Source organism: Eretmochelys imbricata, chromosome 6, assembly GCF_965152235.1.
Source record: "Eretmochelys imbricata isolate rEreImb1 chromosome 6, rEreImb1.hap1, whole genome shotgun sequence".
NCBI lineage: Eukaryota > Metazoa > Chordata > Testudines > Cheloniidae > Eretmochelys > Eretmochelys imbricata.
In genome coordinates, this window is record NC_135577.1 from 47962934 (window position 1) to 47988773 (window position 25840).

Genomic DNA, 25840 nt, shown 5'->3' on the forward strand with positions numbered 1-25840 from the left:
AAAAAGAAATGTAATAAAACTTTTCCGATTCTCCGGGCTTCCTAAAACCATAGGCGTTATCAGATATAATTACTGAGAACTACAATGGCAGTATCAAGTATAATTACCTTTGATAGTAACTGAGATGGTGTTGTTTTCGCCAACCAGATAGCCACAGGGCAGCAGCTCAGGTGTCTCGGCACTATTTGTGCGTTTGATTTCTCCAATGTTGTATCCCAAAACACTGTCTGAATTCAGTCCTAGCTGACTCACTGGATCCACATGAATGATATATTCCTGGGGTGAAAAAATAACTTCTAAAATCTACTTGCCCTGAAGATTCTATGTCACAGTAACACCACACACCACCACCACTTATGTAATGTAGTGCTATACAAACGTTATCTAATTAATCCTCACAGCATCCCTGTGAAGTAGGATGGTAACTGTTATCTCTACTTTACAAACAGGAAGTTGAGGTAGAAAGAGGTTAATTGAATTGCCCAAAGTCACACAGCATGTCTCTCTGAGCCAAGATTAGAATTCAGTGCTCCCTGGAGCCAAGTTCACATTCAGACCAATATGCAAATCTGAGCCTCCATGGAGGTCCACAAGGTATTGTAGTTAGATGTACTGCTAACTATGAAAACATTTATTACTTAGTGGGAAGATTCAAATACACAGTAAATTGTCACTGTTTACCTTAAATAACCGTCTAACAACCCCGTCCAGTACATCCCATTTTGTCTTGCCACTGACTCCAATGCAGCCAATGAGGAAGAGGCGGGGCCTGGAATCCTAATGCATACAAACGTATTAATTTAAGTGAAAAGAAAGCTAATGATGTGAGACTGTCCAAAATAAATGGATTTGTTTAAAATCCCGGTTTGTCTCTACCACAGCTGGTCTCTACTTTATACCAACATATGGTAAATTTTGAAAACCATACAAAGATCCTCTCTCTATTCTACTGAATAGTCATTGCATTGTTAAATGCACAATTAAAATAATGGTTATTAATGTAGAGGGCACTTAAAATTCAATCCACCAGAAGTTTTAAATATCAGAAAATAGAGCTTAGCAAGAAGAAGAAAATTATAGCCATTATAATCAGAAACTGAGATTGTGGTACCACATTTATTTTCTCAATAACTTCCAGATCAAATATGCTTAATTTGCAAGTGAAAAAAGTTTTCCCCTCTCCATTTCGGAAAACTCCACCAGGGACCTGAAAATCAAGTTAGATTTTTTGTATCTCTTGGCAATAAACATTATACTAAGAGAATTTAGCTGATAATTTTGTTCATGATTGTCTAAGGGAAAACAGAAAGAACAGAAGCCAAAAACATTTTTTGCAACAACTGCATGGGATCTGCACTGCTAACAGAATTAAAAATAGTTGTTGTCATTAAAGACAACAGATATTATACTATGGGTCTTGGAGTCATAAGGATACCATTTCTATTTAATTACTTTTCTGACCACGAACACAGGTCTAGTCAAATAGAATTAAACAAATAATTTTTATAGTTAATTTGCTTATACAAATTGGATTCATTTCTCCACAGAATTTATTCAAGTACATTTGGCATGTAATGGAAAGCAGATCTGAGTGACACAAATTATTCCTCAAATAGGTGTTTATTAAGGAACAACTACACAATGACTTGGTTTGATTGGTGCTCTGTAAATGCAATTTAGCAGATTTACACAAGCACCACAAGTTTATTAAACGGACTGCAAGGCACAATAATTGAAATGTGTTTGTTGTTTAATCAGTTTAAAATTAACCAGGTGTGTTTGGAGGTCAGGGGATAAGGGTGTTTAAGCCTGGAATAGTTTCAAAATGTGACCCTGATTTAAATTTAGACAGTTTGGGCTGGAATGACAAACTTTGGGTCTCCGCAGACTGGATCCATTAGTTTTGCTGCGAAGCAGGCCACTCTTAATCATAGAATCATAGAATATCAGGGTCGGAAGGGACCTCAGGAGGTCATCTAGTCCAACCCCCTGCTCAAAGCAGGACCAATCCCCAATTAAAACATCCCAGCCAGGGCTTTGTCAAGCCTGACCTTAAAAACTTCTAAGGAAGGAGATTCTACCACCTCCCTAGGTAACGCATTCCAGTGTTTCACCACCCTCCTCGTGAAAAAATTTTTCCTAATATCCAACCTAAACCTCCCCCACTGCAACTTGAGACCATTACTCCTTGTCCTGTCCTCTTCTACCACTGAGAATCGTCTAGAACCATCCTCTCTGGAACCACCTCTCAGGTAGTTGAAAGCAGCTATCAAATCCCCCCTCATTCTTCTCTTCTGCAGACTAAACAATCCCAGTTCCCTCAGCCTCTCCTCATAAGTCATGTGTTCCAGACCCCTAATCATTTTTGTTGCCCTTCGCTGGACTCTCTCCAATTTTTCCACATCCTTCTTGTAGTGTGGGGCCCAAAACTGGACACAGTACTCCAGATGAGGCCTCACCAATGTCGAATAGAGGGGGACGATCACGTCCCTCGATCTGCTCGCTATGCCCCTACTTATACATCCCAAAATGCCATTGGCCTTCTTGGCAACAAGGGCACACTGCTGACTCATATCCAGCTTCTTGTCCACTGTCACCCCTAGGTCCTTTTCCGCAGAACTGCTGCCTAGCCATTCGGTCCCTAGTCTGTAGCGGTGCATTGGGTTCTTCCGTCCTAAGTGCAGGACCCTGCACTTATCCTTATTGAACCTCATCAGATTTCTTTTGGCTCAGTCCTCCAATTTGTCTAGGTCCCTCTGTATCCTATCCCTGCCCTCCAGCGTATCTACCACTCCTCCCAGTTTAGTATCATCTTTTTACTGCCTATCTCAACAGAATGATTTGAATGCTAAATTAGTATGAGAACTGGAGAACTACTAAAATAATTTTAAAATGTTTGCCAAAAAAAATGCAAAACAGATTCCAAGGAGTAAAGACATGAGTTCAGGATCAAGACTCAACCCTGTTACATTTCAAAGCTGAGGACAGGGTGTACAGGCCTAATATAGAATGAAACTCACCTCCTTCCATTTAATTTCATCCTGAAAGTTAACAACTATTTTAACATGCCTGCCTCCTTCCTTCCGGGCACAGCCATCACCGGGGTCATCTAACAGCATGTCTATGAATGGCAAATATCAACAGTCTCTTAGTTTTACAATGATAACAATGAAGAGCCTTACACCAATATTTTTGTTACACTGGGACAGGACACAGCTTAGTCCTCACATGCATAGAGGCATAACATGAGAATATTGTTACTGACATCCCTGCCAAATCTGCAGATGATTCTCAAAAAGGAAAAGTCACAGAAAATTACCACTGTCAGTTACCCCATATTTTCCTTCCTACAAAATATCATGTTGGCAAATGTACACAATTAAATGGCTCTGAACATGATTCTGTGTAGCTGAGGTCATAATTGGAAAGCTAGATTTTAGGGTGCAGCAGAACGATGACGACATTCTAATAGAAGGGTTTATCCCAGTGGCTGACACATATCCACACCATAACCATTAATAATCCTTACTCTTTTGTTTCTCATGGCTAACCAAAGTGAACGTTCCAACTACAGGATAAAACTTGCCCATTGCCTTTCACCGGATGCTCACCGAGGCTGGTAGACTCTGTGAGGCTCAGGCTGTGCTGAGACAGACCCATGGACTGTCTTGGCGAGGATGAAATGGAAACTTGAGACTGAGCCCTGCTACAGCTGCCGTGGTTTTCAGACTTCAACCGGTCATTTTCTGCTTTTAACTTCTCAATCTCGCTCTTGAAAAGAAAAGTGAGTAGACAAGAGGCACATGCTACCTCAATTCATTTATGAGTGGCTGCAAGTATACATTTCAAAAAACTACCTAAAATATCTAAAGAATAAATGCCAGGTGTTTAATAAGATGCACTTTTCAAAATCCCTTTGAAAAACCTGCATATTAAGAAATCTAAGGGGCACACACTTTGTAGTGACTGTAGGCCAAGTGCATGCGAACACCAGGGGCTCCTTGGGTTCCTCCCTTCTATCCCACAAGCTCCTGGTGCACAATTCTCCCATCCACCTATATTTCTGGGATTCCTTGAAATCTCTCTCCCTGCGAAGGATTATGTGTGCCTCGCCGTTTCCCCTCCTTTCATTCCTGGGTTCCCCATTCTCTCTTTTCAAGGCAGAGGCTCAGTGTATGTCCCAATTCCCCCATCCACCTGTACCAAGGTTCTTCAATATCCCCTTCCTGCCAGAGGTTCTCGTACCCCCTTTCACTCTATTGCAATTCTCCCGCATGCTGGGGGCTTTGTGTACACCCCTATATCCCCCCATGCTAGAGGCTCTGTCTGCATTCACCCCTCTACCATACCAGGATCCTGCAATCTCCCCCACACCAGGGATTCTGTGTGTCCCATTTCCCATTTCCCCCTACACCAGGGGCTGTGTGCCCCCCCCCCCATTCTAGGGGTCCTCCCCCTACTCCTCCCTCCAATTCCAGGGGTCCCAAAACCTCCTCACCATGTCAGGGTCTGTGTACATGTTCCCATTTTCCCTTGTCCCCTCCATTTCTCTCTAGCCCTACCACCCTAGTTGGCCAAGCTTGCAGAGGCCTTAAACTCAACTTAGAAATACTGTCCCTCATCTCCTTTTTTTGAAGTTTCAGTGTTCCCCCAAATCAACAGCATTCTGGCCACTGATGTCTAGAATATTCTCTGAAATGTTTGAATTGATTGGATGCAGCATTCAAACATTATTGTGTTACATACAGGCAGAAAGATAAATGCTGTTAAGTGTAGGGCTTTTAAAAGTTTGTCCAATGAAAATCCTTAACATTCTGATAAGAGTTTCCCAAGGCACACTACAAGTCACTTCACCACCCCCACTGACATGCAGTAACCCCTGGGTAGAGCATGGCAACTGTCTAAGTGACCACTGGTGGTGGATGAAGTGATTTCTTTAGATAAGTAGCTGTAAAATTGAAAGTGTAATGCCAGAGGCCTGGGTTGCCATGTCTACATTGGTGAGAAGAGCCCTGGGACCTTCAATCGCCATGAGGCATCACTGGACCTTGATTTTATACATCCTCTGAAATTATGTAGTGTGGTGGACTGTTAGTCCTTAACAGATAAAAGCAAATTTTAATTTTGGGGGGTTTTGTTCCATTCCTACCTGCATCCTGTTCATAGCCTCCCGAAGCTGGTCTAGCTGGTGGGCAGAGCTAAGGGCCTCCAGACGAATATCAGTCAGTTTCATCTCTTTGTCTCTCAGCTCGTTCCGTAACTGCATGACTGTTTCAGCTTCGCTGTCAGTACATTCAGAAATACTGGGAAAGGTTGTAAAACAGTCACTTAACCAGAGAGCTTGGGAGCATGACTTTCAAATGCTGTTTCAGAGTATTTAATTAATAACGCAAAAACAATTTTCCCTGATTCAGCAAGATGTGCTTGCTGGACAAAAATCCATTGCTGCTTACAGCACCAATGATGACATAGATAAAGTTCTATGTAGAAGTTTTTGCCCCACTTTTTCCTCAATTCTAAAATACTGATATAAAATTCTTGCAAAATTTCACCCCATTTTCTCTCTAGTTATCTATGTCTGGTTTATTATTCCTTGAGATTTTTCTCATCTAATTATCTGATATTAACATTAAATCTCCTCAGATGTTGCCCTTTTCTCCAATTCTTGAATACTGATTGATATAAAATCCTTGCAAATTTTGCTAATTTTCTCTCTAATTATCATATACGGATATAAAATACACTCAAATTTTACCGCTTTATATGTATCAACTATGGCTATAAAATCCCTCAAACTTTTCCCACTTTCCTCTAATTTATGACAATGGATCTCATATTTGTACCCTTTTCTTTTTAATCGTTGAACACTAATATCAAGTTTCAGATTTTACCATTTCTCATGTAATTACCAAGTACTGATTTGAAAAAATCCTCTCAGGTTTGGAGGCGTTCCCCATGTATTTTAAATGCTGGCCCCCCCTCTTTTGGAGTGAGCCTGTTGCCCTGAGTCATTCTCCACTGGAGGTACCGGGGGGTTAAATTCCCTCCCCCAGCTTCCCCTAATCAGGCCCATGGGCCCATCCAGCCCAGTATCTGTTGACCTTTATGTTGATAAACTGGAGAGGGTTCACAAGAATCATTCAAGGATTAGAAAACATGCCTTACAGTGAGACTCAAAAAGCTCAACCTATTTAGCTTAAGAAAGAGGTTAAGGGGGATGACTTGATTACAGTTTATAAATACCTATACAGAAAACAAATATTTAATAATGGACCCTTCAGTCTAGCAGAGAAAAGTATAAACAACCCAATGGCCGGAAGTGGAAGCTAGACAAATTCAGACTGGAAATATGGCATAAATTTTTAGCAGTGAAAGTAATCAACCATTGGAACAATTTACCAGGTGTCGTGGTGGATTCTGCATCACTGACTATTTTAAAATCAAGATTAAATTTATTTTTTAAAAGAGATGTGCTAGAAATTATTTTGGGGAAGTTGTATGGCCTGTGTTACACAGGAGGTCAGACTAGATGATCTAATGGTCCCTTCTGGCCTTGGAATCTATGACTATGAACCTATGACTCTGAAACATCAGAAACTAGCTTTACGAGCACAGGAATTATGCTTTGAGGGTAATAAAATTTGTACATGAAACGAAATTCTGGCCATTACCTATCCTTGGACAACATTAGTATTTCTTTCAAAGTAGTCATCATGCGGGAAATCTTTTAAATGCAAAAAATCCAAATAAATTAAGGAAGTACAGAGAGTAGCAGCAGTCACTTGGAGATTGATGAGTTTACAGAAAGATTTAAAGCTCAACAGGTGTGCACAGCTGGGCTTCCCTGAATGATTCTGGAGGGCTTTGGAACCCTACCTATTCAGACATGATAAATTCCTTCTTGCTTTAAACCACTCATGCTTAAAAGTTTATTTTAATGGCATTTTTGTTGTTCTCCCCCAAAACTCTGGGTGAACAGCCTTTCAGCACATACATTTTCTGGAAGATTGCCCTGCTGCCTCTTCATTCTGCTGGCCCCTCTCTTTCTCTGCCTGAGCCTTGTACTCAGTGTAAAGCGATTAAGCAGATTGAAGCTGATGTTCAGGTGCAGGAGTTTGTACATAGGAAGATCAGCACCAGAGCTGTATGCTTTCAGGGAGGTTTCAGTTTAAAATGTCTCTGCCTAAATCCCTAAGTAAATGAGCAAAGTTTTCCCTCCCATCAGAAAACAAATAAACCAAAACATGCACACCTCACTCATACTGGTGCCCTGCTTGAAGCCCTCCCCACAGATGAAGTATTTGACCTTTCCTCAATTCATCTCCAGCCCATTGGCTCTCCAGCTACTTGTCAAGACTAGCCATATTCACAGAGTATTTTGATTGATGACAGATATAATCAATTTCAACATTAAAAGCTGGCTTCAAGCTTTGACTATTCCATAGTATTATGGGCTGAGGTTGCTTGAAAGTGATGATATTGCAATTAAGAAGTAGAAGAACTGTGACCTTTACATGTGGTGGGGGGATTATTTCATGCTAGCTGCATCTTATTGCCATTGTTCTCTTGAATCATACCTCCTTACATAGAAACAAATGATGGGAAACTTGAAGTTTGGATACTATTCAAATGTATTTGATCTGAAATCAATATGAGACAGGATCTCTTACAATATTTTCAATGCTTCCTGATTTCAGCTAGGTGGCATCTCTATTTCTACTGATCCAAATCAAAGTGAAGAAGTTACTGATGTACTATAATTATAAAACAGCTTCATAAGGTTCTCTCAGCACTTTATAAACATTAATTTATCCTCAAAACACCTCTCTGAGGGAGGTACCATTAACCTCATTTTACAAATTGTCAAACTGAAGCAGAGAGAGATTATGTGGTTTGCCCAAGGTCACATAGGGAGTCAAATGACAGAGTGGAGAATTGGGCTTTTGGCATAAATGTTTGAAACAATTCTTATCGTTACTTGAACTAGTTCAACCACTTTGAAATTAAACACTTCTCTGACGTTTATAGTAACATGTGTTGTCTTTACTTAAAAGAAAATATGAAACCCCAGATGCCAACCTGTGCTGGAACAGCTGATAGCACAAGGAGAAGTTTCAATTAGTTCTGCAGTCCAAGATCACTTTGGTTACAACTACTTCCCTTACATGGTGAAAATATTGAACTATTCTTTAGAAGAGAGTTGATGTCTTTTGGCTTCACAGAGTATTATGGTTAAGATGCAGGATTGGGACTCGATATATGTTCCCAGCTCTGCCACAGACTTCCTGTGACTCCCCTGGCAAGTCATCTAATCTCTCCGTATTCCTGCTGTAAAACAGGGATAATAATACTACTACTTCCTTTCTTCCACCTTTGGTTTATCTTATTTACTTAGACTGTGAAATCTTCAGGGCAGACATTAGGTGAAATCTTGGCTTCATTGAAGTCAGTGGGAAAACACTGAGTTCGGAATTTCAACCAGAACTGTGTTTTGTGTGTATGTATGTCAAAATGGGGCTCCGATCTCATCTTGGGGTAATATCACTAAATAATATATGGCACTCCTCATTCCATTAGCTAATCCAGTCCTATTTCTCTGTCAATGCAGGACTGCTCCTTACAGTACATTTCCTGCGGTTACATTTCCAAACCACTCATTTTAAAAGATTTTAAAAAATAAAAATGCCACTTACAGAGAATTGGAATGAGAAGCTCTGAGCAACGGGGTAGAAACAGTTGAGCCGTTGTGTGGTAGCTTTGGTGATGAAGGTAAAGAAGAATCAGTCATCTCCTCAATATCTGAATGAGAAGATGCTGACTTGGGGGATTTCTTTTTACCAAATGCTTGCTTGAAGGAGCTGCGTAACTGAAACAACAAAACCATAACCGTAGAGACATCATAAAGAATGCAGCTAAGCAAAAAATTAGGTCACAAAGTACAAACTATAGCATGCAAACCTTTCCAACAAAATGGCAACAAATACTTCACATTAATCTTAGCCATTTTATAAGATTAATAAGGGAATCTAGAATAAGCTCTTGAAAGGGCTGGATGTTGATGCCTCCTGTTTTTAGGGTGTCTCCCTCACAACGAATACTGAATTCCATTTAGCACAAGAAACTTTGTAACAATGTTATTACAACTTGCAGTTATAAAGCAACATGGCTCAGACAAGGTTATTGATGCTGATGGGGTTAGTCATGTAAATGGATGGATTAGCTTTGTATTTTATAGTTTAAAGTAGGTCTTCCTTACCTCATTGACCTGCCAGAGGAAGCGCAAGCAAAAGGGAAGGGGAAAGGAAAAAAGACAAGTTTTAACAGAGAAAGCCAGTGACGGGGAAAGCTTTGGATTTCTCAGACAAACATGACCAATAAACAACAAACACACCAGAAATAATTTTAAACAGGAATCAGAGTACATGGAACTATATTATCTAAAAATGGGACCTTCAAACACATGGTCATTTCACATCACATGAGGGATGGCACACAGATCTGAATCTCAATACTGCCTGAATCTTATTTTCTCCATGGCTAGTAATCTCTTAACTGAGTTGCTGAGGCACTGGTACATCGTGTCTTCCTTCAAGGGATAAATATTTCATCAGGTTAAAATATTCAGCCTTCTCTACCTATCTGCAACTTGTAAGTCTTTTGAATGGGACTCCCACTTACAAAATGACTGAAAAATCAAGCATGATGATGACTAAACTGGTGGATCCCTGTGATCTCAGTTCATTACAAAAGTGTAACTCACATGTTTTATAGGTGAATAAGATTTTTTTAAATTGCACTAAGTTTTCAGTGGCAACATGTCTCTGAAGTACTTTTATTTTAGCCTGAAGGTAATGTTTCACTATGTAATTAGACGTTCTGAGTTTAGAAAAGATCTCACAAATATTTGTGAAATAAGCATTCTACATTCACTGGGTGCAACTTATATCCAGTTTATAAATAAAGAGTTAATTTTATATCCATTCTTCGTTCTGCTATAATGTGGTCCTTTGATGAAATCAAGATGCTATTTCCTCTGTTTACCCGAACTGCACTAAGACCCTATATATTCATCTTTTTCACAATAAATAAATGTCCCCTAATCCACACTAAGAATAGTGGAATGACAAATGAGATATATAGCTTGGTGCTAGAATGAAATCTTCTAGACCATGGAAACATAAAACAACTAATAAAATAGGACTGAAAAGATATGATGAGGTATTGATCATGACTGAGGAATTACTGATCATATAGGATTAATCTAGCTGATGTGAAAAAGACTCATTAACTGTTTACAAGGAGGAGAGAAAATAAAGTCCATCTTGCCAGCAGAGTACCCCAACAAGTAACACACAAGACAGTACTGTGAGGATTTGGAGAAGCTACTGCTTTCATTGAATCCAAGGTTTTGGACAATGCGGGGAGGGGAGAGAAAGTGTTATGATTAAAATATAGAAGTGAAACCATTGGGATAGAAAAGATACATTAAAATGAGAGTCTGTTCAAGTAAAATGTTGCAGTCTCATGGCACAAAGGGAGTTTCATACATAACCGTAACAGGATCACTGATAATTTCAGAATAAATGTTCACAAGAGCAAACTATAACATTTTGTAGCAACATATTTATAATTTCAGTGTGCTAAGGATCCAGGAACATTTACATTGAGTGGGAAGGAGGGTGTGGACTGCTTTACTGACTATATTACAAGAACTAAGTATTTTAGTCCAAACTAAAATAAAGCTAAAGTTACTACAGCAGCAATGGTCTAATTAAAAATGGAGTTTAATACTGTGTACCTTTCCTCCAGTGCATGGTACCTTGTATAGAACGCATGATGAGCAAATAAAGAGAAGTGGAAAGTGAAAAATGATTATTTTGAAACCTTTTGGAAGAAACTTCTATCACAAGAGAATTTTAAAAATGGATTTATTTGATTTAAAAATTTCATTCAGAACACAGCCCAAGTTAAAATGGAATGAATGGACTCAGAAGAGGAAAGCAATATGAGCTAAGAGGCTTAATCTTCCTTCATTGTGAATTTGTTTCATTTACTTGGATTTTTCTCTAATGTTTTACACTAATAGACTAGGCAATGTATGTCTCTTAGCCAGGATTAGTCTTTGAGAGCTATTGCAACTACAGGTTTTATGACTGGCCTTTTGGCTAGTGAACGTAAAATTCTTGGCTAGTGAACGTAGAGGGCCAGCACAAACATAGGCATCACTTAAGATTCACTTAGGTCTTCAAAATAGGGCTTAGGTGTAATTTAAGTGGTCCATAGTCCTTGTGTTGACCTGATGCACAAGGGAGAATTTCAACCTGGATGTTCATAGGACAATTTTATATCCGTTTCACACAGTCTCCTGAAGCACACTCACCCAGTTTTTTCTCTTCTTCTTCTTTGAATCACTCTCTACGTTGCTTCCCACACTGGAGTGACTAGTAGCACTGTTAATACTAGAGACACTATCTGAAGAGTGTTGCCTTCTGATTCGCAGGTCTGCAGGTTGGGCAGTCCCAGTACCTGAATGTTAACAGCGATATAGTCAAATTTACTGGAGACATTTCAATATCTCCACTGGTCACTCATCCTGGCAAAAATGCTTTAGGAATTAAGTGCATTTAGAATCACTTGCACAAAATGATGGCATTGCATAGTTCACAGCAATATTCCTTGTTTCTCTTGGCACAATTAATATTTCACATATGAGCCTGCAAACCTTTCCTCATGCAAATAGTCTCAATTTAAGTCAGTGAGACAAGTAATGTGAAGGAGACTTTGCAGGATCAGGCCCTTGCTTTGCACTGGAAATTAATTTTTTTTTTTTAAAGAATCAGGTAATTACTTAGAGATTTCACAGTATCCACAACTCTCAGAAGGAGGATTCTATTCCTTTATTGTGCTGCTGTGAGAATTCTGAAATGCTTACAGTGAATTTGAGCAATACAGCAACTACAGATAGCAAAGTTTTATTAAACTGTTTATTAGACAGCACAGGAGGGTCTGATAACAGTTTATTTAAATAGAAGGTACCAACAAAAATCATAGGGCTCTACTGAGATATAAATGTATACATCTCCATGTTACATCAAAGCAGAAGCAAATACAGTTGATGATATATACAAAGCCAGTCTCTGGGCAAGGTAAATTGCATCAGATATTACCAAGAGGACAAATGTCTCAGGAGTGCTACACTTCTGTTAAAAGTAGAGTTTGCCTCTTTACCTTTGCAAGTGAGTTCAGGTGTGTTAATTACTCCATTAATGGCAGCTTGGGCAGCAGCGTTCTGCTTTTTCAGTAGTTCAATGGTTCTCCTTAACTCATTCAGTTCGGAATCCTGAAATGAAAAAGAAACCAATGAGATGTCCATACATTTAGATTCCATGTAACTGTTCCCAGGCAGCCTTCTTTCAATCTGGGTTTAAGTACTTGGTGAATGGTCTGGGGTGCATGAGAAATGTGCTGAGGGTTGGTGTATACTGCACGATTGACTGGACCTTGAAAGCACTACTTTTTAGGGGTTCAGATATTGTCATTCCACAATGTGGAGAAATTATTGTGCATTAAAGTAGCACTAAACATTGGTGATTGTACATAGTGCAGTAATTTTTAATAGTGGTTTTACTGGATGTATGCATGTATGTGTTGGGAAGAAGACAAACTGTAATAAAAAGCAATAATTAGCCTCTCTTTTGTTCCAAGCAACTTACAGTCATTATCTAATCAGTCCTCAAAACACCCCTGTGAGGTAAGCAAGCAGAAAGGTTGTGATCTGCCCAAGGCTCCAAAGGGACTCACAGTGTCAGAGCTGAAATAGAACTTAGGAAAGATCCAGGTTCCCATTCTTGTGCTGTTATCCCACCAATCACATGCACATTTCTATTTTAAAATACAAATGAAAGGATTATCCTCTTTCACAAGACCATAAGAATGGCCATACTGGGTCAGATCAATGGTCCATCTAGCTCAGTATCCTGTCTTTGGACAGTGGCCAGCTCCAGATGCTTCCAAGTGAATGAATGGAACAGGGCAACTTACCGAGTTTGTAAGACAGGTTTCATAAAAACACCACTACTGTGAATTAATTTTTAAAAATCACTTGGTTCTCCTCCCCACTGGGATGTGTGCATCTACATGTACGCATACAGAACAAATGTTTCTCAAACTTGCCTTTTGTTCTGCTGTCATAGTCAGACTCTGTAGTCGAATGGTCATGTTTCCAAGGCTCTGCTCAAATGCTGCCACAAGGTGAGCCTGAAAATTAAATGACATTGTAGAATGAATACTGTTCTCTCCACCAAATAAAAGAGTGTGCTTATCTAAGTATTTAAAAAACGTTGTATGGCGTCTTCCAGTGTTTGTTAACTAGATACCACAAAGAGAAATAGAGAGGTTAGAGTAGGCTTGGCAAAATAAGAACACCTCTTGCCAAATCTGTTTACAACCAAAACTTCTAGGAGTGCCTTATGTGTGGGAGAGTCAGCAATGCCAGAAGGTAAAAATTTTGAAAATCCTCAAGCTTTGAGACATAAACCAACCTCTGATTACTGGAGGTTAGCAGGAACCCTTCCTGGGGTGCAGATTATCCCACAATTGCCAACTGCAGTGTTTCTTCCTCCGGAGCAGTTGATACTGATCATTGCTGGAGACAGGATACTAAACTAGAAGGATTATTAGACTGATCTGGCATGGCAGTACTTAGGTTTCCTAAAGACATATTGCTTACAGGAAAGACATTCTTTACAGTTCTCCCTGATTAATATTCTACATCAATTTTTCACTATGAGATCAGTGGACGGAGCAGGAATCTCAAACGGACAGATAGATCAGCAAATAATTGCAATCTGTTCTGGACTGGAGCTTTTATTTATTCTGAAAAGAAAATACAAAGAGGATAACAGAGTGAGAACTGTTCTAGAGTAAATGGGAATAAAATGCCTTTGAGAAACACTGAGTCTCATAATAGGTTCAGTCCATTTTATGTATTTTTCATAGTAGTTTAAAGCTGTTTGGATTTCATTCTAACTGGGAAACTTTTGTTCTGCTGCTTTGTTCAGCTGGAAGGAACTATTAGACCCAGTGTTGGAAATCTGAGAGACAACATCATTTAATTTTTTTGTTAGGAACATTTCAGGGACTAAATTTTGTCCTTTGAGTATTAAGGAATAATACAAAAGCATTGTATTGTACCACCACAATCTCTATATAGATTAATAATTTTCAGTACCTTTGCACTTCTTATCAGAAAACTTCAAAGCATTTTACAAACGGTAACCCTCATCCCAGGTAGTTAAGTATTACTATAGCCATTTCTCAGATGAGGAAACTGAGGCATAAAGAGGTTAAATGGTTTGTTCCAAGCCATAAAGCAAGTTTGTGACAGAGTGGGGAAGAGAACCCAGAAACCTTGACCCCCGCTATCCCATTAGATGACAACATCTTGCTTTATTCATGAATTCTTTTACAAAAAGATAAAGACGCCATGGTGGCCATGATATGGTGAATTATTTTTGTTTATGGGTGGAAAAGGGAGAGTGAAAGATTAAAATAGGAGGAATAAGAGGGGTGTGAGTATATGTGCAGAGGGAAATAATCTCCAGGTCTCTGTCAATGACGTGGAAGTGCCCCCTATTATTTAAACAATGGGATTAAATAATAAAGAAGTGGTTACATAAAAACTGTACATAACTGCAATGATGGAGCTCTAAAGGGCATATGATAATGCTCTGAAGGTGTAAACACCAATGCTGTCTCTATGAAATATCCCAAACTATATGTATTAATTCCGTGTCAGGTAAAATCAGAAACAGTAGCATCTTCCCTTTACTGAATTGCCATTAAAAATCAGCTGGGAAATCAGCCAGTAGAGTGATTCAAAAATACTAGATACTCCTCAAAACATTTTAAATACTTCAGTTTCAAGATTTTAAAATAAGACCAAAATTTGCAGGTTTCACATAAAGCAACAGTTTGCAACGATGATATAACTTGATTTTAGTACGGCTTTTGACACACGATATTCTCATATGCAAGCTAGGGAAAGGTGGTTTAGATTAAATTACTATAAAGTAGGTGCAGAACTGGTTGACAAACCATATTCAAATATTTGAAGAGTAGTTATCAATGGTTTACTATCAAATTGGGAGGATGTACCCAGTAGGGTCCTGCAGGTATCTGTCCTGGGTCTGGTACAACTCAATATTTTCATTAGTGACTTGGATAATGCAGTGGAGAGTCTGCATATAAAATGTGAAGATGACAGCAAGATGGGAGGGGTTGCTAGCACTTTGGAGGATGGGATTAGAATTCAAAATGACTGTGACAAATTGGAGAATTGGTCTGAAATAAATGAGATGAAATTCAATAAAGACAAGTGAAAACTATCACACTTAGGAAGGAAAAAATCAAATGCACAACTACAAAATGGGGAATAACTGGCTAAGCGGTAGTACTGCAGAAAAGGATCTGGGGGTTACAGTGGAATGAGAGTCAATAATATGATGCAGTTGCAAAAAAGACTAATACCACTGAGATATATTAGCAGGAGGATCATATGCAATACACGGGTCTGATAGTCTATCCATGTGTTCATCCTTTTTACAAAACTATAATAGATTTTGTATGCATTGCAAGGTATCATTTGAAAACTCAAATCTGCTGAACAGTATTGTCCTGGTAAAATATGTGTGGCAACATTGTACGTAGAGTAATAAAATTCTACTGTAGAAGACATGTTCCAAGTCTGAGGAAACAACTTCAAACCAGTTCCCCAGAGACAAAAGACAAACTGATGTCTCAGCCAGGTCTCAACACAATCATATGGACTATCACCTGACTAAGCGGTCGTTCTTTGGTAGGAAGAAAGGTGTGAGCGAGATATTTACATCTTGGCAATGGAACACCTGGGGGTTCCCTTGTAAACAGACTGGCTGTTGCTTGAACCCCAGCTGGAGATGATTCTCAAAGTGGAGGAAAAAGATATAAAAGTGAGCAACACCTCTCTCCCCTTATCTCTACTCACATCATCGTCAACATTTGAAAAAGAATAAAAGCATGACTGAACTGGGCGAGGAGTCTTGACTGGGGAGGAATCCAGCCAGACTGCTATAAACATACGGTGAGAGAAACCTTTTTGCTTTGAATTCGCTTAGCTTGATACATTAAGTATTAGTTATTTCTTTGTAACCAATTCTGACGTTTATGCCTCATTGCTTGTAATCACTTAAAATCTATCTTTCTGTAGTTAATAAACTTGTTTTATTGTTTTATCTACGCAAATGTGTTGGGATTGAAGTCTTTAGGAAGTTTCATTTGAGATAACAAGGTTTGTGCATATCATTTTCTATTAATGAATATAAGCTTATATAAGCTTGTATTGTCTAGGAAGGTACTGGGCAGTACAAGAGACGCACTTCTCAGGGAAAGTCTGGAACTTGGAATTTGCTGGTGTCATTCTTCAATATAATTCAAGAGTGGCTAGCTAACAGCACTCATATGACTCAGCTAGGAGTCATTTACATGCTAGAGGCTGTGTGTGTGTGTGTGCGTGAGTGTGTGTGTGAGAGACAGCAAGAGAGCGCGCGAGCGCAGGCCAGGAGTGGCTGCTCTCACAGCAAAGCAGTGTAAAAGGCAGTGTAAAAGGCACCCCAGGTTGGAGAATTGAAGGGACACAGCTGTCTATCAATCCAGATTATACCTGGGAATGTCACAATGGTAGGTAATAGTTCCACGTTACTCAGCTCTGGTGAGACCTCAGCTAAAGTATGGTTTCCAGTTTTGGGCCCTACACTTTAAGAAAGATGTTGACAAACTGGTGTGTGTCCAAAGAAGGGCAACAAAAATAAGATTTAGAAAACATGATGTAGGGGGAAGGGTTAAAAAAATTGGATATGTTTAGTCCTGAGAAGACTGAGGGGAGACCCGAAAACAGTCTTCAAATATGTTAAAGGCTGTTATTAAGAGCAACGGTGAAGGTAGGACAAGAAATAAGGAGCTTAAACTGCAGCAACAGAGATTTAGATTAGGTATTAGGAAAAACTTTCTAACTCTAAAACTAGTTAAATACTGGAATAGGCTTCCAAGGAAGGTAGTGGAATCCTCGTCAATGGAGGATTTTAAAAACAGGTTAGACAAACACCTGTCAGTGATGCATTAGGTATATATGATCCTGCCTCAGCACAGGGTAGATGACCTGTCAAGGTCTCTTGCAGACCTACATTTCTAGGATTCTGTGCCATGTTTTTCATAAATATTAAGTGCATAGATACAATAGTGACAATTACATGCTTTTGAAGGGGGAAGGCAATGATTGAGTTTGCTGGCAAAAGCTAGTGACCGCACATACAGCTGCTGCTGCCTTCTGCTTTACCAGCCATTATCTTCAAAAATTGTTAAAATATAGTTAGAGTTTCAATTTCTAAGACACAACAAAATTCCAAATGCATTTTTCACAGCTGCTTTTAAGTCAAGCTGCAAAAATGCTATCACAGATTGATGTGCTAATCTTACCTTAAAAGAAATACTCACCAAAGAGAGAGAGAGAGCGCTTTTGTCAAATTAATTATTTATTAATCTATTTATAAACTAACAGTGTAGGGGTTTGAAAAAACCTCTTAACCCAGAGAGGCTTGCAGACACTCAGCAAAGTAACAGGGCACTGTTGAATTTTACAAGCAAATAGTCTAAAGCAAAAGTCCATTACCAGGATTTTTCCATTTCTTACCAAGTCATCATTCTAACTATGTATAATATTAAAATAATTGTACAGAGCTTAATATTTTAGATCTCTATTAATATTTTACTAGAAAAATCTATGAAGTTAAATAAAAAACAATACATGGCTAAGTAACTAATTAACCAACTCACAGAAATGCTTAGTAACAATTATTAAACCTGAGTTGGATAATTATCCTCTCCTTAGATAGGATAGTCAATAATTCATCTGCAGAATTCATAATATAAGTGTCTTAAGAAAGCAAGATTGAACCTCACTAGCCTGCAGCTTGATTTTGGTAACAGAGGCTGAGATTGTTTTCCTACTGCCAAATAGGAAGAATATTGCCAGTCAGTTTAGGTCCAACGTGCCTTTTTTGCATAAAAGGATAATGGTTGAGGCCAGCCAGTGTGAAGGAGCTGCCAATTTACTAGAGAATTGCAGAGCTCACATTTTGCATTCAGCTAAAGAGTTCTTTAGAAAAGTTTAAGGCTGATGGAGATGCCATCGAAAGAAGGACCAGAAAAGCCATTGACTAAATATCATTCCAGATGTTCAGACCAGTTTTTCTTCATGTTTTCCTATTTTCATGGAATGCAACATTAAAAATATAGTTCAGCCTTGAAAATAAAATAACTGATGCTAATAGAAAAAGATGCAACATCCTTCAAATTTCTTCATTTTCAGGTCTTCATGCATGGGTCCATATGAAGTTCAATTGTTTTTCCCCTTCATTACTATTGACATCCACTATCATTTTGAAATGCGTATTTTCAGCTTCGAAAAGCAAGCAAGTAGAAGTGCAAAATCCTCTACTGTACAAATAAGGAATGAACTTTGAACAGTTTTCCTCAACTTTCTGTTAGAGGTATTCATGTAGCTAAAATAATTTTACTACTACTGTTTAAAGTTGCTGTAAATTTGCTAAATTGACTTGGAAACGTTTGCTATTCGATTAAATAATAATTCTGTAATATTCTGACTTTCTTGCACATCCACCAAGAAAACAAAGATTGGAGCTCAGTTTGCCTTGAGATCAGAGAGGTGCTGTGGTCCCTGAACTTAGATGGCTACAATGCAAATATGTGAATCTCCCCAATGTTTTGTACTGGAAATATAGGGTTTGAGAGCAGAGATAAGCCAGTATGAAGAGAACTGAACAGATACCAACATGTGGGTAATTGGAAGTTCTGTATTTCTGTAGAGTTTTTGCAGTTGTCTAGATGACACTTTTATAGACTCATAAATGCAAGTGCTGTTACAATGTATATAGATAGAATACTCAATGTACTATCACCACAGGAAATAATTATCTAGGATATTTTAAATGACTGGTGATCAGTGTGATAACCAACCTCCTTTAACAGCAAAGGAAATCCTGCTGCTCTAGAGTCATACATGATAATATTTGTTGTTAGTAGTCTGTTCGATGACTGCAACATATTATAATATAATAATATTATATATGGAGAAGAACGTGTATTTTCAGAAGTTGTACAAGTCTAAACTATAGGGACGGTGGGGTGGGGAGGACAAAAGTGCTAGCAGGAAGACTACAGCTGCTTTAAATTAGGGAAGACATGAAGGTTATCAGCCATATATCTGCAACTTGTAAATTCAACATTCACTTCCTATCTACCCCAGTTTTTTATGAAAGGGGAGTTTTCATCTCTTTGTCCAGATGATGTCTGGAGTTGGCAGCTGTAATCACTGAAAACCTATTCTCTGAGAGATACTTGTCCAGTCTCATTGCTTGAAGCTAAATGAAAAGAAATATTTCTGTTATACACTTCTACCCAGGAGTCTTCACAATGATACATAATCCACCTCGTTATAAATTGAAGGAGTTAGGTCTCACAGGATGGAGTTTCCATCTTAAATCAGTTTTAATTCTAACTCTGAACTGTGCAGGAGGCTTTTATTTTTAATAAATTGCAGTATTTAGCCCAAGGAAAGCAAAATCCTGAAATCTTAACGCTTTGCTCATTGTCCATTTTTCAGGACCCACTTCCTTTAATAACATGACATTTTCTTTTTAAATCTCTTTCTTGCCATACCCTACCCTACTTCTATACTATGTGTTATTTTTTGAGTTTCTGATTCAAACTTCCCTGAACTTAGGTGGTGTTCAGATCTATTTTTTTTTATTGGGGTCATTATAATGACAGGGGCCAGAGTAATGAAGTTTGGAATTTTAGACCTGTATCTGAATGGCCCCAAAGTTCTGATTTGAGCCTTCCTCTGATTCTTTTCATTAAAAAAACAAAACATCAGTGAGCAGTAGCAACAGAATATACCATCTATAACACACTAAATATTCTCACAATCTGCAAGAAAAAATAATCACATTTACTACACAGTCTCCATCCAGAAGAGAGAGACTGGAATAGTAAGAATTAACTTGATGAGACAGGAGAATCATTCTCCCAGTGCCATGCCAGAATAAGCAGAGTGTGAATTTAAAGTGGATTAACAATTCCCAATATAGTCCATCTGTGGATGTTCTTACTCTGGAATAAGAGTGCTTTATAACAAATTATCTTAATTTACTTAGATTAAGCTAATTTGGAATAAGGCACTCTTATTCCAGAATAAGTGTGTTCATGCAAAAAGTTAATCCTGAATATATCCCTGTGTAGACAAACCCTTAATATACATAATATTGAATACGTACTTGCCCACCCTTTGCCACGACAATTGATGATAATCAAAATAAACTAATGATATTTTATTCTCAGATCAAAAATAATTATATACACTGAGCAAGTACAAATTGTATATATATATTTTAAATCTGTCCACTAGAGAAAAGGTCATTCTCTCCTCTATGTATATACAGAATTGTAAAACCTTTCATGTAGCCATTCCAGACTGTTCTTCATCAACACATAGCAGACTTATCCCAAATAACTGTTCTCACACTCACAATGAAAACAAACATGAATAGTACAATAACATGAGGATATATGTGGCTGTCACTCCCCTCAGACCCTAAGAAAATAAACATGGCTGAGACTGTGAGAAAAATGGCTGAAAATAAAACAAGTTAAATACCCACTACATGTGCTGGAAAACTAAAATGTTTATTTTAAAAACACTGGACTGAATAATTTCTTTTGGGGTTGGGGGGGGGAGATGCTGTGTTCAGTAACAATGAGGAATATCATTTAAAATCTTTGAGAAAGTGAAAAAAATACCGTGAATGGGACTGCATGGGTCAAGGGATAAGTAAAGGGATACAGAGCCTTTCCATTTTCAGTTGCCCTTTTGAAACCATTTAAAGTGACCACAAGTTGTTACTATCTAGTAATTGTTCAGTGAGTAAGGTTGCCAAACCCTCCAGGATTGTCCTGGAGTCTCCAGGAATTAAATGTTAATCTTTAATTAAAGATTATGTCATGTGATGTAACCTCCAGGAATATGTCCAACCGAAACTGGCAACCCTATCAGTGGGCTATAGGAAATAGGTTGGTGGGCTTTGGTTTACTTTTTAGTGAGAGCAAGCCCTTTCCACAATATTATCACCGCAACAAACATCCATAATGGTAGTCTCAGCCAAGTGGCCATAGGAAATAAAGTACCCTGTTGCAGAAAGAGGTGGTCCACCCCAGGTTCAGGCTGGGGCACACTGGCAGGACAGTCTGGAGAAGGTTGTTCTGCCAGTGACCCAGCTGCACCTGTTTTGTGGATATACAAGGGACTTCAGTGCTCAGGGCTGTCAGGGCCTTAGCACATTACAGCAGTGCTAAATTCACTCTGGAGAAAATGAAATGGAAAAAAGAAATGTTGCTAATTTTATAAAAAGCAAATGGAGTGTCAACATGGAGGACAATCTGTTCAGACAATGGTACCCTTAGTACCAGGAAGAAATATTTTGAGGCTAGAAGTTTCTGGAAAGAGCAGTTCCTCCTCTTTGAAGGAGGAATAGCGGCAGGGATGCTGAATGGCTTCTTAATATAGACAAAGAAGGGAAGTAATTGCTGCCCTGGAGAGAACATTTCTTCTCTACAGTCTGAAGAGGTTACTCTTCCAAATCAGTAGGCAGAGCAGCCCCCTGAGTGCAAAATATAGCCTAACTTACATGAACAGTTGTGTAATTTGTTGTAAGGAGCAGAAACTAGAGTAATTCAAGAATAGTCTGTCAGCAAAAAAACAAACTTAAGAAAACTCTGTAAAAGAATTGGCCTACATTTAAGAAAGCAAAGCCCACTTTTCTGTAGACATTGCACATTAAGATGAGTTAAAAAAGATATTAGATACAAATGAGGTGGTTCAAATGAAATCATTTAATCTAGTCAGGTATTTGCATCTGCAGGGCAAAGTTAACAACTTTCATTTTTGGGTTTGTTTTGTTTTTTGCTCCTGGAATGTGGCAAAGTACTAAATGTAGCCTTAATTTTCTTTCCTTAACCTATATGTTAACCATTCAGCTGCCTTCCTGTTTCTATTTTTCAAGTTGTTTGAAGAAGTATGATGCCTGCAGCCAGAAGATTAGATTAAATCATGTATGGCCAACACACTGACATACATTAGCTCTAGTTCTGATTTCTACTTTGTGAAGGATAGTATCACTTAGGCCAAACTCATTCTTCATGTTGGTGTATTTGCTATTACCACCCATTCAAGAGGGAATGGCCGCGATTTCCTCTTTGGTCACTGTAAATTCTCACATCTACCCAGTCCCATAATCCTGGAATACAAATATGAAATGATTTTTAAATGGTCCCTAGTCATTTTTGTCTTATTTGCATTGGAATCACTTATTTCTCCAGTGAGCTTCAGGGTTTTTTTTAACCAGGATTTCAGCCACCTGTGATTACACAGTGTTGATTCAATGGGGATTAAAACCCTAATGTATCCTTGGTTTTCAGTCCTTTGTCCCAAACAGCGCGCAAAGATAGTTATTTCATGGCAGTGAATATTCCTCAAAGCAACCAAGTGAAAACACAGCATACTCTGACTGATTTGAATCAGATGCATTATGCTTCTTAGACCCTGCCATAAACTGGCTCTCAGGGCACCTTTTGTGTGTCAGTTTTGCCTACCCTTGCCATCAACCCACACTGTTGCATGGTTTGTATGCTATGGGAAAACATAATGCATTTAAATCAGGTTTCCCATTTCTCACTGGCACCCACTGTAATTCTCATGTCTCTTATGACCCCTTTGACACATGTATGTGAATGTAAGACCCACTTTTATGAAGAGGACTGAGTCTTCAAAGAATCTCTTTCAGCATTAACTAAACCTATGTACCTGCATGTTGTACATATACAAAAGGAACAGTCAAATCAGTATAACTGTATTTAATGTTTTTTTTAAAAAAATGATCAATTGAACACTAGGATAGAAGGCTTTTTCTTTTCAGAATGACATAAAATATATATATTTATTTTTAACACAAATGTGTGACCTGAATTGCTTATTACAGACTAGTGATCTTTTTGCTAATTAGGAAAGCTGGGATGGTGATTTGTGCACTATATAATTTAGGGTTTGTGCACTACATAATTTATCTATCAGCCTCCATTTTTCTGAATTGTACTCACATTGGCAGTCAACTGAGTTGTTAGAGCTGACACCTTCTCCTGGGATGCATCCAACTCCCTTCGTAGCTTGCGAATCTAAATATTGTATTTAAAAGATTAGTTTATTGTACTGTAATCTACAGAATTAGAGGAGTAAAACACTCATGCGAAGTGTCTAGATTGAAAGTTTATGTTTATAAAACCCATATTGCTCCTTACCTCTGACTGGCATTTTTCTTCAGGCTACAACAAAAAAAATCAGGAAAAAAACATATGAGGAACTTACAATAGTTCATTACTAGCATATGTCAAATTTTTTACAAGTAAAATTCAAAATAGGAGTTCTTATTTATTACTTATTGATTCAGCATACATAGGTGTTCGCAGGCAACTTTATTCACATTAATAATTCCACTGAGTACCACCATTAAAAACTTTGACATTATATCAATCTAAATCCATTATCTTAGTTCTGTATTTCTGAACATGTTTGGCTCTGTTTAGATGGAAATTAAATTTACTAGCAGTAATTCTGATACTCCAAAACTTTTAATATCCTAATTCCCCCCAAAGCCTATTCTATTCAGTGGTTAGAATAATACACTTTAAATAATCTTACATTTATATGCACCATTCATTGTGACCATAATTACTTTTGGAGGAGAAGGTGGAGGGCTTATTCACATAGTGAGCACTTACTTATGTAGTGGTATTGTTTTCAATGGGATTAATTATATGAATAAATGTTCATCAATTTGAGTAGGGGCTCTACAATCTAGTCATTTGTGAATTTTAATTTCATGTAATTGGATTACAGTCTAAGGTGATGTAGCTGTAGTTCCCTTTTTTATTTTTTAAACCAAAGGTAACAGGTTCTCTGTTTTAGGGCCCGATCCTACAACTCTTTCATGCAGCTAGTATCACTGACTTGAAAGGAACTACTTGCTTGAATAAAAACTGCAGGACCATGCCCTTAAAGATAACGTTATTAAGTATAGGTTTGTTTCAAATATGGATGCATGGTAGTTGTGTGGTTGTATCATACTTTCATACCAATTTGTAAGGTGATCCTCTATTAATACAATGACCGGATTCCACTGTTGTCCACTGTTTTTAAAAGACTGGAGTGTCAGTTCAGATATATTTTCCTTTAGTAACCTTTAATGTTACATATTCTGAAGCAAGATGCTTTTGTAAAAGTATTAGAAGAAAATAATATAATACACTTTCTAAAAAACACTATAATTATATTATTTGTCCCAAAATACCATTAAATCTTCTTTCAATGTCAGATTATTAAGAGACTATGCAATTAAGATTTTTAATACAAAAATTCTTGGCAAAATGAGAAGTAATGGCTCCTTTGCGATCATTAAATCCATTGCATTAAGACCTACTTAGAGAATTCTTAATTAGCAGATCACTAAACTATCAGACTGAAATGGCTTTATCTATTGAATCAATGTGGGTGGTGTTGGCAAAAAAGACCAGGACTATCCATTACGTCCTTTCTATCAAGACTTCCTTAGAATGGTTGTGGATTGCTGATTTAAGAGACTAACTCCTGCTTCTGGGCCATTAGGGTCTATCAGGCTAACATGAATATTGTGATAAACATCCATTAACACCTTTTTGGGAACATAAAAATAAATACCTTATGTTTACATGCAAAGAGCCATCCTCTTTACACAGAAAAAGCAATTAGCGCACTTGGTCCAATCAATTAATTTGTTTTACTAAAAAAAGTTATACAACTGCAAAATAATATTTAATACTACATTTCTCAGCAGGCTCCTGCTGAATGTTTACATTTCACGACACTCACCGTTGAATAAATAGATGATGTACTGGACACCAAGGAGAGAGAGGATCCATGCACTAAAGGAAAGATAAAATAAACAAATTGCATATCTGTTTGCAATACAGTAGGCACATAGTGGAATCATATACAGAGCATTCACTGCAGATTTTACACCTACTGAGAGCATATTTTCATAAGAATGCGAACAAAATTGCATCATCCATCATAAACTTTTTATTGTAAAACAAATCTTTGCAGATGTAAAGTTTGCAGATGTAAGTTGAAATTGCTACACAAAGGAAAGAGTTATATAAAATGCCTTCACACAGGAAAAAATCATTTGGCTCCTATAACTCAAATAATTTTTCATATAAAACAACAACATCCAATCCATTAGGCCTTCTGAGCGAGTGACTTGAAGCCAGTGGGAGATTATCAACTGTATCTGAGGAGAGAATTTGACCCCAGGATGGCCCTACTAAAAAAAGAATTCCATTTCAAATAGGCAGCAGCTATTCAGCACCTATGGGATAACACATTTTAACATGTTGACTGAGAACATATGTGCACTGGCTGTATTTCAATCTTCAGACTAAAGACCTCACAGAAAGCACAATCAGGCCCTTTCGAACCCACTCATTGCTTCTTCCTAACGCATAATTTGCACTGAAGCTGATGTATTTTTTGCCTGAGGAAGAATTTAGTAAGGAATGTTGAATGGGAATATCATTAGGACCTTAATTCTCCTTCTACACGTCTCATTCAGGTTAACAGACATAGTCCATACTGAGACAC

General features: G+C 38.0%; 1 protein-coding gene across 2 annotated transcripts in view; it reads right to left on the bottom strand.

The window, feature by feature from the left end:
- The window catches only part of NAV2 (neuron navigator 2), a 344782-nt gene that overhangs the window by 12303 nt on the left and 306639 nt on the right, over positions 1–25840 (bottom strand). The window contains exons 20-32 of one of the 2 annotated variants that reach the window (XM_077820143.1): positions 25070–25122; positions 23464–23487; positions 23266–23340; positions 13174–13257; positions 12229–12340; positions 11381–11526; positions 9257–9265; positions 8694–8866; positions 5150–5303; positions 3612–3771; positions 3021–3121; positions 682–777; positions 108–276 (exon numbers count right to left, since the gene is read on the bottom strand). In XM_077820143.1, coding sequence (XP_077676269.1) covers positions 108–276; positions 682–777; positions 3021–3121; positions 3612–3771; positions 5150–5303; positions 8694–8866; positions 9257–9265; positions 11381–11526; positions 12229–12340; positions 13174–13257; positions 23266–23340; positions 23464–23487; positions 25070–25122 — 1356 coding nt within the window. The remainder of the gene's footprint in view (positions 1–107; positions 277–681; positions 778–3020; positions 3122–3611; positions 3772–5149; positions 5304–8693; positions 8867–9256; positions 9266–11380; positions 11527–12228; positions 12341–13173; positions 13258–23265; positions 23341–23463; positions 23488–25069; positions 25123–25840) is intronic. The other variant, XM_077820144.1, reaches the window with a different exon arrangement.